Source organism: Nilaparvata lugens, chromosome 2, assembly GCF_014356525.2.
Source record: "Nilaparvata lugens isolate BPH chromosome 2, ASM1435652v1, whole genome shotgun sequence".
Lineage (NCBI taxonomy): Eukaryota > Metazoa > Arthropoda > Insecta > Hemiptera > Delphacidae > Nilaparvata > Nilaparvata lugens.
Window position 1 is genome coordinate 35,424,034 of NC_052505.1, and position 12,686 is coordinate 35,436,719.

The 12,686-nt window shown below is 37.7% G+C and overlaps 1 protein-coding gene across 1 annotated transcript in view; it reads left to right on the forward strand.

The window, feature by feature from the left end:
* The window catches only part of LOC111044022 (xaa-Pro dipeptidase), a 132,736-nt gene extending 125,445 nt beyond the window's left edge, over positions 1-7,291 (forward strand). Inside the window, 2 exon segments of the mRNA XM_039421097.1 lie at positions 7,072-7,152; positions 7,154-7,291. Of these exon segments, the coding sequence (XP_039277031.1) occupies positions 7,072-7,152; positions 7,154-7,276 (204 nt within the window). The 3' untranslated portion in view covers positions 7,277-7,291.
* Positions 7,292-12,686: the final 5,395 nt, after the last annotated feature.

Consider the following 12,686-nt stretch of genomic DNA (forward strand, 5'->3'; position numbering starts at 1 on the left):
GACATGGGGGTTGAAAGAAGTACCGCCAGCAGAACATTTCAAGTGTATTGGATAAAATTGTGTCGAAGTCTGAGGATTGGATTAAATTTCCACGCACTATTGAAGGAAGATATGGATCAGGCCAAGGCACATTGGGCTTCAAAATTTCGCATTCCGACTGTCATTGGTGCTATAGATTGCACTCACGTGCAATCGGCGTTTAGCGGCGAAAACAGCACAAGTCACAACAGGAAATGATGCGTAGTAGTCTGTGTGGCGCTACAAGTATTTACTTGCCTTTCTTGTGAATTCAGTTGTCTCGCGAGTAAATACTTCCTAGTAAACCCTCGGGTTGGTGAGTACATGGTCACAAGTAAACTCGACGCTTTATTCACATCGGTTTACTTGGAGTTTAAATACCCGTTACACTTTACTTGTAAGTAAATACTCGTCGTACTCGTTTTTATTCACTCCGTCCATTATCTCAATGTAACTTGGTAAAAAATCAGCAGCTGTGTAGACTATAAATTTGCATGCCTCATTGAATGCAATTTTTATGCACTATTAAAATAATAGGATGCAAAGAACTTATAACAGCTTATCTGGGCGCCTAGATATCTTCTGGTTTTCTCGCGCTAAATTCCGGAAAGCGTTATATGATAATTAAATCTTGTGTAAGCATGATATGATCAAATGAATAGTTTGTGTATCAGTGTGGATGTGCATATGGTTTGGGACGTCGTTCAGTTATTTATTCTATTGATAAAATTTTTGTTCTTTATTTGTTATTATATTCTTTAATTTTTATAAGTTTTGAATTCTGTTTTAAATTTGTTTTATTTTTACTTTTTTCATAAGTATTATTGAAATCTTTGTATTTTTCATTTTTGAATTAGGTGGTATTTTTGTTGTTTGTATTATTTATTATTGCATAAGTTCGTATTATTTTTCTTTTTTCATTTGTATATGTAAAATTTTTATTGTTAAGGAGACATATTTGGGGAAACCCGTTGTCTCCATTGTGAATAAATAAATGAACTATTGATTGCGTGCAATAACGAACGCATGCAATTAATAACTAAAATAACATAGTATTGTCTCTCGAACTTCCTTTGCTTTGAACTCGGGCTGTCCTGTTGCCAGTATGTCTTTGAAGGAGATTAGCTTTTGATGTTAGCATTTTTGATACACCAAACCCAACAGCCATTAGCCCTTTTCACACCGATATCTCGCAGACAAGACATATAGACAGGATTCACTCTGATGGACAGTATAAGAGGAGGCTGCGGTTTATAACTGCGCGAGGTCTACTGTTCAAAGAACTACTAGTGAATAGTGAAAATGGCAACCTCCCCTCGAATAATCCAAGCAGTGTTCCATCACAAGAGGCTAGTTGCCTTTCTAGAGGCAATCCAGCTGCTTGCGTTTGAAATAATTCAGTCAAATATCTTGTAAATTGCTAGCCTTCAGCATACAATTTGGTACACAATGCATACCATGCAGCCGCTCTCCTAACTTTAAAATTCCTTGGAGAACAAAATACGATCTTCCGACTACTTTTGACAATTGGAAAAATAATTTCAATTATTTGTGAGAAACTTCTTGCTTTCACCACCTACTTATCTTTCGAAACAAGAAAGTTTCTAGCATGTCAAAAATTTCATGTTTTCTGCTCGAAATGTCTCGACATTGACGAACATAGTCAATTATTGAAAAATAACTATAAGTCGGATAAAAATGATCCAGACACCAATAGAAATGAGACATTCTCTCCGTTAATTTGATATAAAATTATTATTATGCATTACGACGCCCCATGATTTTGAGAGAAGTGATATTCAAAATAAAAACAAATCTTCACAATTTTTCCAATTTTATCATAAAAGTTAAATTTCCTTTCAATCCTTCAACCCTGAAGCTTTTTTAGTACTACTAGGATATCGGGGATGATATTCTACATCCAATTCTGAAGTTGAATTGGAAATTTGAGAAAGTTGCAATTTTACACGATTTGACAACCCTGTAATTTCTTCGGATGGTGGGCCAAGTCTCAACTAATTTCACACAAACTATAAACATCCAAACATATAAACAGAAATTGCTCGTTTAATAGTATAGGATACGAAGGGGTAGGCTAGGTGACTGGGTGGAACAGAGTGATTCACCCTAATTGGCAGTGCCTTAGGCTGGTTTTGCCTTATGACTGCTCAAAGCATTAACAGAACTGAAATTTTCTTGGGTGCTCCTAAATTAATAGGCTAGATTTCTAGATAACCTAATAGAGGTTAGATTTCTGCTTTTAAATGACAATATTATTCGGAATTTTATGATAATTTTAGATGAATGAACACAAAAACGAAAACGTTGATCAAACAGCTGATTATCGATGAACTGAAATACAGGATGAAGTGAATCTCACCCATATATCAGGGGTGATCTGGAGACCTGAGCCAGCCAGTTCACTCGATATCTATTTAATAATATCGGGGAACGAGCTTCGCTCTGGGGTACAAAAGCATAAAAATGTATTACGAAAGAAGAAATTATAACATTCATACAGATATGTTCTATCTAATCACAGTAAATTGAGATTAATTCCCAGAAGAATGCCAAAATTTCCCTCACAAAGGCCCAGTTGCATAAAAGCCGGTTAAATTTTAATCCTGACTAACTTCACGTGAACCAAATCAGAGGAGACCATTTCAAAAAGATGGATCTACTGGAATTAATGAGGCCGGGCAAAACCCGGCTTTTTTGCAACCGGCACTTAGTACCTGATTGAATGATTACAAAAGTTCAACAGCTGAGTTATAATTTTGACACAGTCCCACACACATGAACTCGCTCACTCACTTCCATCATCAACAGACGACGAAATAATTATTATCATCTGTTTTTCCAAGGATGAATAATAATTATCATTTTAATGTCCTTTAGCGAGTTTTCTCAGGGATGAGACCTAGTACAATCGAATCTTTATATTATAAACCTACTATGTTCTGAATTTAGTGAGAATCGTTAGAGCCGTTTTCGAGATCCGGTGAAATACAAACATATAAACATCTAAACATCCAAACATCTAAAGATATAAACAGAAGTTACTCGTAGTAGTAACTAGTATAGGATTTAGATTGCAGATACAGTTTACAGTAATTGATGATGAAGCATATTCCAAGGAGGGTTGTCTTCCATCTGACAACTCTATAATATTTATTTAAATACTTCGCTAATAGTTGAACAATCTGTTTCTTTGACATCTGAAGCAAATATAAAAATTTGAACTGGTATATACATTTTCAGCGACAAGACCAATGTTCTCAAACTCACATTATTCAGTACAAATAGTAAAACTCACAACAACGTGAACAAAATAATATTCTCATACAAATACTTTGAATAATCTACATTAGCCTACATGCTGTGGTTCATTCAGAAACTGTGGAGACAACACTATAATTCATAAATTTGTATTCTATTGAGAAATAGCAGGTAACCCGTGCTTTACATTGGGGAAAGTTTGTGTTGTAATATACTCACTGATATATCCAGGATACATAAAAAAACTATTCATTATTTTGTCAAAATTACGTTTATAATCTTCATCAAAGTTGAAAGTTCTCAATAACATACAATAACGAATTAAATTAATTTGAAAATTATGGCTTAGCCACATAGAGAGCGACCTCCGATCCCTAAGGCTCGTCACTAACGATAGGATATGCATGAGAAACATGTGTGTACATGCAAGTTTATCATGCTTCATATACATGCTATATCTGTCTTCTATCTATATCTATAGGCGTATAATATAAAAGCGAAGTGGCGCCGATTCATCCACTCACTCACTCATTCATTCATAATAAACAGAACTGAAAATCTACTGGACCAAATTTGGCATGTATGTCCAGTTGGCCATCTAGAGGCGTACTAAGATCGGATTTTAGAATATTTTTAAAGATACGCCAAAAACCTGTGTTTTCTCAGCTCTTTCAAGAACTAATTATTGGCAAAAAAGTTCAAACTTGGTACACAGGCTCAGCTGAGGTATAAAAATGTTCTATTGGAAGTTAAATTCCGCCTCAGGTTGAGACGCCTAAGCTCCGTCCAAGATCGGCGGTTTTTCAGCCCTTCTCAAGAACTATTGACAGATCATGTTAAAATTTAGTACAGACATTCAGCAAGGGTCTAGAAATTTTGTCTTGAGAGGACTTCGAAATTACACCAAAGATACGCCTCATATAGGTGCTTTTACAGCGTTTTTCAAGCGTTCCCCAGCGTTTTTTAGAGGTTGTCTTTTCTCAAGTTTTTTATTGAGTTTTCAAAGCATTTTTCTACATTTATCGAACAAATTCATACTTGATAGGGTTAGATATGGATGTTTGTTAAGCTCTCCATACCATTCCTGTTCCAAATTTCGAGGAACTATTCGACTGAAATACAATAATTCTCATAATATCCTAACCAAGTCTCTAATTGAGAAATAATTGAATATTTATCAATTATGATAAAAATAGAGGTTTTCGAAACCCGGCACTACATTCATAATTCAAAGAAAACTGGTGATTGAATCGAGCCTGAAAGTCTCTTTTGACTTTTCGATGGATGGATGAAAGCTCAAATGAAAATCCTATTATAATCCAGAGCAGTTCATTCATAAATTCAGCAACATTACATATTATTTTTTCATACATTTTCAATAATATAACAATATTCAAGGTTTACAAAATGATACCTCACTATATAATATATAATGTATCTAGGTTATCATCAAATTAATACAAATTTATGCCACAACAGATAAAACAAAAATTCCAAAAAATCTAAAACCATATCTATTACCCTAAGCATCACCTAGTACAATGATACTAAACCGAGGTACTATTTTCTACCTATAAATTATCCTATTTAAAAATAATACTACTTAAATCTAAATCCTACTTACTATTAGTTCCTCACTACTTTGTATCCCAATACTGCATAACCAATGTCTAATTTTTCTTTAGAATCTATTGAAATTTTCCTCTCCTTTGATTTCTAATGGTATTCTATTAGATATTGTAGGCCCTAAATATCCTAGTGATTTTTGCCCAAATGCTGTATTCATTCTTGGTACTTCTTGGTTGTAACGTTTTCTTATTCTAGTATTTTGTCTGTGATTTATGATATGGTTCCTATTTTGATGTTTTTTCATATACCCTAATAACAACAATATATACAACTAGCCGTGAGGCTCGCTTCGCTCGCCATATCCATCTAGCCAGGGGGCTCCGCCCCCTGGACCACCGACTGGATCGTCCAAAAATGAGATCAGCAGGCTCGCTTCGCTCGCCTGCATGTAGACGTCAGCGGAACCTCTTTACCAAATTCTGGACCCCCGACTGGATTGTCCAAAAATGTGATCAGCGGGCTCGCTTCGCTCGCCTGCATGTAGACTTCAGCGGAACCTCTGTACCGAATTTGAACGTATTATGTCAATTTGATCTCGAAAAACACCTGTTACTATACTGGTGTATCTTTGGCGAATAAAATTCTTCCACCTCAGCTAAACCTGTGTACTGAATTTTTTTAAATATAATGTCCATCAATTATTAAAAAGGTGAGGAAACGCAGAAAAGCTGAGAAAACGCTAATTTTGGGCGTATCTTTGGCGTTATTACAAATTCCTTCTAACACAACATCATTGCACCCCAGCTGAGCTTCTGTAGTAGATTTGAACATTTTCTGTTTATTTGTTCTCGATAAAGCTGAGAAAACGCTAAAAAACGCAGATTTTGGGCGTATCTTTGGAAATTTTTCCAAATCCGTTCTTATTGCGTCTCTAAAGGGCCAACTGAACACAGCTACCAAATTTGAAATGTTATGTCATATTTTTATCATAAATGTTAGGATGATCCAGTCGGGGGTCCAGACTAAACGTCTGGCTAAACGGATATGGCGAGCAAAGCAAGCCTGACGGCTAGTAATATAATATTCCCAGGAATAGCTCTGATTGAAGTAGCAGTACCCAATCAATTTTTCCGCGATAAATCAGGACCTCCTAAATAGGTATTTAGGAGGTACTGGATAAATTGGTATTTAGGAGGTCCTGGATAAATGCATTTCAATCTTCAACTTGGTGCCAACCTAACAAAGTCAACTCAACTTAATGCCAACCTGACAGAATTTTTAATTTAGTTACCAGAACAACTGTTTCGAAGAGGTACTCTCTCTAGATTATAGTTCTATTAGTGGGCAATTACAATTATTGTTACTATTTCTATCACAATAATGAAGCTCCATTGTTGCCATGTGTGCTTCTGTGCTATTTGTTAAAGAAAAAGTTAAAAATTTAGTTTTTTTCTGAATTTAATGACAATAAATTATTTCTTAACCAACTAGTGATTTTTGTGAGTTCTATCTCTGCTGTTTGGAACACTTCTTCCCAGTTCTTTCCTTGAAAAAGGAGTGCTGTATCGTCAGCAAAGGATATAACTCTACATTGAATTTGAATGGAGCACAACTCATTTGCAAAGATCGAATACAAAATTGGTCCTAAAACTGTTCCTTGAGGTATTCCGAACTTCATGGAACCCTCTGCACTCATATGGCTCTGCTAATATTACTGCTAATCCTATTACTGGATAATCTAGCCGGGGGTCCAGGCTAGACGGATAAGGCGAGCGAAGCGAGCCTGCCAGCTAGACATGAATAATATTTTTTTGTCATCGGCTTCTAACATAAAATAAGCAACCAATAACAATAAATAAACCACTGAGTAATTACAATTTATAATTACACAAAAATAATTCAACCATAAATAGAGTGGAGAAGAAATAAGCAAAACAAATTTAAGATACAAAAACCTAACCTCTAAAAATTTTGTTCGAAGCCTTTTGCTGTGATGACACATTTATGACGACTTACATTCATCATAGATACATACCTTTATCATTTATAATATACCTTTATCATAGACACATACCAGTGGTTTATTTATTCATAATACATCTCCTATTGTTATTGGCCAGCTTTAGGTAATCGTATACCTTAGATATAGATTCAAAAACCTAAAGTGTGGCTGGGCCCAATTCATATAATCTTGACTTGTTGCAGGATGGAATCGGCGCTATACTGATGCCGCACGGCTTGGGCCACTTGCTGGGCTGCGATGTGCACGATGTTGGAGGCTACCTGGGAAGGGCACCCCGCACGTCCCACCGAGGCCGGCTTCAACAGACTGCGCACGGCTCGCAGCATGCTTGCTGGAATGGTGGTCACTGTCGAGCCCGGCTGCTACTTCAATGATGTGGTCAGCTGATGATAAGTTTTCTACTGATAAAATAGTGCTCATTTTACTGATCGTTTCTCCGATTTGTTTCTGCTCTCTTAAGGTAGACGCACACAGATCGTCATCGGACGGACGGCACGCATCGGACGGATCGGATTATTAGATTTGATGCATTGTTTTCAATTGGAGTGCGCATACCTATATGGATGCGGATAGGTATGCGCACTCCAATTGAAAACATTGCATCAAATCTAATAATCCGATCCGTGCGATGCGTTTCGTCCGTCCGATGACGATCTGTGTGCGTCTACCTTTAGTAGCCTACACAGTTTTGCATTTGAAATTTGTCCTGAAATTTATGGTGCACTTTTGACCAGCTGAGATTAATCTTCTTCATTTATGCAGATTTTACAATACATGCTGGCTTGCACACTAATTAAAATAAATCACAATATAGTCGTACTTAACTTTTTAATTACTTTTACAAAGTATAAACTGAAGAATTATCAATTTTGATGCAGATGGAATATAGTTTGATTGACGATATGTAACTTTATATCAATAATGTTCTGTAACTTCATAAATCGACGGAGTTTATAACAATCGGTATATAAACATAGCATAAAAAGATGGAAACATTGAACTTACACTATAATCTGAATAAAATAAATTAATACTTGAGCTTCCAGCAAACCATATAACGTCGGCACTTAATATTGGTAATATCAGCTCCAATATATTTGGATATTGTACTCTCGTAATGCTACCTGGAGTTTAAATTAATATATTTTGAAACATCTATTTTTGTTTCGATTCCCATTTCTTTGATTGCCATCTTTATAGCATTGCATAGCATACTGCTTACAAGGGAATATTCAAATGCGATAGAAAATCACATTAATTGGAATTGTAGAACTCACAGGAATGATTAACCACAGTTTAATTTCTCTAGTAAAAATGAATAAGATTATCCTGACCAGCTATGCTGATCAGGTGATTCCTTTATCGTATTTTAATCTCAACATCAATGTAATGATAGTTTCTTTTACCACTGTTCTGAACAAAGCTCAGGCTAGAGCTACTAGAGGACTGTAATTTACTATTCAAATAATCAAATACATACAAGGAGCAAAATTTACTCTTCAATTTGAGCCAGGTTACTTGTACAGTTAAACTCTGCATTAATGAACAATAAAAAAGAGCAAAAACTCACCAGATTTAATCCAATTTTGTCTACTTGCCCTTCGAAGCCTTTATTAGGTGTTTTGGTCAGATTCGAGGTGGGAAGAAATCTGGGAAAAAGATAGGTTTTCGCTTCCAGGCTGTTTTTCCGTGTTCAACTTGCAGGCTCTGTATTGTATTTGAACAAAGCTCAAACTGGATTCTTTATTAATTCAAATCCGATTCAAATTAATTCAATTTAACACTATTTACGCTGTTATACTCAATTCACACACACTATACTCAAACAATTATCTACAAGAAATTTCCGATTGAAATTACATTACAAAATACAAACTCGGTCTTGCACAAGACGACGGGCTGGCAATACAAGACAAACTGAACGACTGACAAAAAACAAGATGACTACTAGGACGAAACTAAAAACATCCAGAATGCCAAGCAGGCAGGACGGTTTGCGCGTGCGCAAACACAAGCCTGCTATTCACAGAACCAGTCTGGCATTTGGCGCTACAGTTCGAATGCTCTGGCCGAACCATACCCCCGCCTCTGAAAAACTATTTTTCAGCCAAGTTACAAAACTGAAAAAACCAAGGAAGGGAAAAATCCAGACATGACAAAAAGAACAAAACACCAACACCAAAAAACAACACAAAAGAAAAACTGCAACAATCACCACAACTATCGAGTTGGGAGTGGATATAATTTCATTATTACTAGGTCGAACACGGAAACAACAATTACACTTAAAAACACAAATACAAATAATAGAGCGAGCAGACAGTATCCAGAATTTCTGTCTGATCAAAGACAACAATAACGAAGGTCCAGCATGACAGTTCTTCTTGTGATGATAATCAATCAACATCGATAACAAAGCGTCGGATTTTGGTAGGATCATCTGATGACAAGTCTCAAATTCAAGTCCAGCATGAGACAAACGACCGCCGACGCGAATCACACCTTTATCAATGAATGGAGACAGGCGACGTAGGCGCATAGAACAATCTTCTCCCTTATCCAATTGCACAAATTCAGATGAAAAATGTATCTTCTGTACCACTTTACATAGATACCTCTCAGCAACATCGAAATCTGAATCTTCTGATTGGGGTAAGATTCGTAAGAATTTGAGAACAAGAATTACAATTCTCAAAAGACGACCATAATCCGAACAACGACCAATCAATGAATATACTGCATTGCTGTTACAATCAGGAGATTTTGTGACTGTCAACACTGACGGTTTTTTCGCCTCCGGTGGATCCACTATCTCTTCCATTTGAGTTCGGACGGGCCAATCACATTCGTCCTCTGCTATCCATGATGGACCTGAGAGTCACAATGGAAAGTTCACAAGCTCAACTGGTGATAAACCTCTAGACAAACAGTCAGCGGGATTTTCAATTCCGGCAACATGCATCCACTCCTGTATACAAGAATCCTGTATTTTTGCGACGCGATTACCAACAAAAGTTTGCCATTTCGCGGATGGAGCATTAATCCAACACAAGGTGACTGTCGAATCAGAGAGTGCGACAATACGAGACACATGACAACGTTCACTAATAATAGTGACTACTGAATTCATGAGTTCTGCCAACAAGAGTGCCACACACAACTCCAAACGAGGTATTGAAACAACTTTAGATGGTGCTACCTTGGACTTGGAACACAATAATACAACTCTTGACTCCTCGCTCTCCTTCTGCGACTTCACATAGATAACTGCACCATAACCAGACAATGATGCGTCACAAAAACCAATCAAACTGATGTGAGAATCCTGAAACAAACCAACGTGACGTGGAACAGCAAATTTCAACAATAGAGGCAACTCTTTTTGACAATTCTCCCAAAGAGTGCATATAGACTCAGGCGGCTTCTCGTCCCAATCCACTCCTAATTTCCACAGTTTCTGGACAAGACATTTTAGAAATAATGTAAACGGTGACAAGAGACCAAGTGGATCATAGATACGAGCCATCACTGACAGAATAGAACGCTTAGTAGCGACGACCTCACCACACTTGACGGAAAACTGAAACAGATCAGTACTAGGTTGCCAATTCAATCCCAAGATAGCCAAGGAGTTGTCTGCTTCGAAATCCTTGTACGAAAACGATTTCTCTTCCTCCAAGAATTTCTCCAACATTGATGGTGAATTTGAAGTCCACTTTGTGAGCGAGAAACCTCCTCCCTCAAACAGCTGCTTGGACTGACAATACAGCTCCGCGGCCTCTGACTCTGTGGCGACAGATGTGACTAAGTCGTCCATGAACATGTCTCTTGGTATTCTCGCCTTGGCTGCTGGAAAACGATTTCCATCCTCCTCTACAAGCTGGTGGACGGTACGAAGCGCCAAATATGGAGAGCTTGAAACACCAAAAACAACACAATTGAGCTGATAAATTTCGATCGGATCCTCCGGCGAAAATCTCCACAATACACGCTGATAATGACGGCAGGAATCCTCCACTAATATCTGTCGATACATTTGTTTAATGTCGGCAGTTAGTGCGATTGGGAACAAACAAAAATTAACTAACAAAACAAAAATGTCAGTCTGCAATTTGGGACCAGCATGAAGAACCTGGTTCAATGACAAACCCGATGATGTTCTGGAACCAGCATCAAATACAATTCGGATGGGCGTGGTAGTGCTGCTTGCTTTCACGATGGCGTGATGCGGTATGTAGTAACCACCTCGGTCTGTCTGATCTGCTACAAACGACATGTGACCCTGACGTAGGTAATCGATCAATATTTCATGATATGAAATACGAGTATTGCTGTCAAGCTCTAGTCGTCTCTCCAAAGTCAGCAGTCTGCGTTCGGCGACAGCATACGAATCTCCCAAGCTGCTTGGCGGCTCCGCAAATGACAAGGCAACAACAAAACGACCAGAATTCACACGATGTACAGACTTCCGAAAATTTACCTCACACTCCAACTCTTCCGGTTTCAGTTGACAGCTTGGTGCAGGGCACGATTCCAACTCCCAAAAACGTTCCACAAAACTATCCAACGATGGACTATTAACGAATGGACTACAGATGGCTGTAAAACAATTCGACACATTCTTTGTTGAAGTGAGAATCAGCGCTCTCCCCATCAGAATGTGACCAAAGACACTATTAACAGTCATCAATTCGTGCGATTCACCTATACTAGGACTCCCACATAGCAAGTGAGGAACTAACTCCGCACCAATGATGCCATCTATTCTACTAGGAAGGTAGAATTTGTCGTCAGCCAGTGTGAGATTTTCAAGATGATGAAGTTTGGATCTGTCGATTTCACAAGAAGGCAACTTGTCGATGACTTATCTACCACTGTGGCATCCATCGAAAACTTGATGGTAGGATCCAACTTCGACTGAATCGACACACAAGTACGACCTCGAACTTCACTAGTACCACCACCGAATCCACGAACAACGGTTTTCATGGGCTGGAATGGTAGTCTCAAATGCCGACACAATTTGGCTGTAACAAAATGACACTGACTCCCGGTGTCAATCAAGAAACGAACATCACAAAGCTGATCATTACAATCTCGAATATGTGCAGTGACGGTCGACAACACAACGGTCGAATTTTTTACATCGTTGGATGTAGAACAACAACTAATAGGTGATGTGCCACCTGCCTTGGAGTTCGACGAGGATGCAACACCTTCATTGGAACTTGATCTGGAAAAGTGCAATAAAGAATGATGAGATTCTCGACATTGAGCACACTGAGTTTTACTACGACAATCTCTACTCAAATGATCCACATCAAGACAACGAAAACAACAAAACTTTCCTTTAATCAAACAATAACGATCCCAAGGAGTCATTTTCAAGAAACTAGCACAATCTACTAACTGATGACCCGGTTTTGAGCACTTCAGACAATTGGGCTTTTTACTAGATGCATCGTTAGATGAATCATTAGATTGAACTACAAACACCTTTGATTTATTATCCTTTTTGTGCCTCATATTAAACGATTCAGTCTGTTTCTCATCAGAAGGAAGAGTCTTAATTTGCTTTTCAATGAATTTGACATAATCGGTATAAGTTGGCATAGCCTTGTCACGGACGGCCGATTCAAAATTTCTACGAGAACTTGGATCCAGCAATCTCAAGCCATGATAGAGGAATATCGAGTCTGACAAATCAGTGAGTCGCAATCTCTTCACTGCATTGATTGAACTGCAAAACCCATCCAAAATCGCAATACAACCTGCTTTTGATTCTGATTTTATTGGA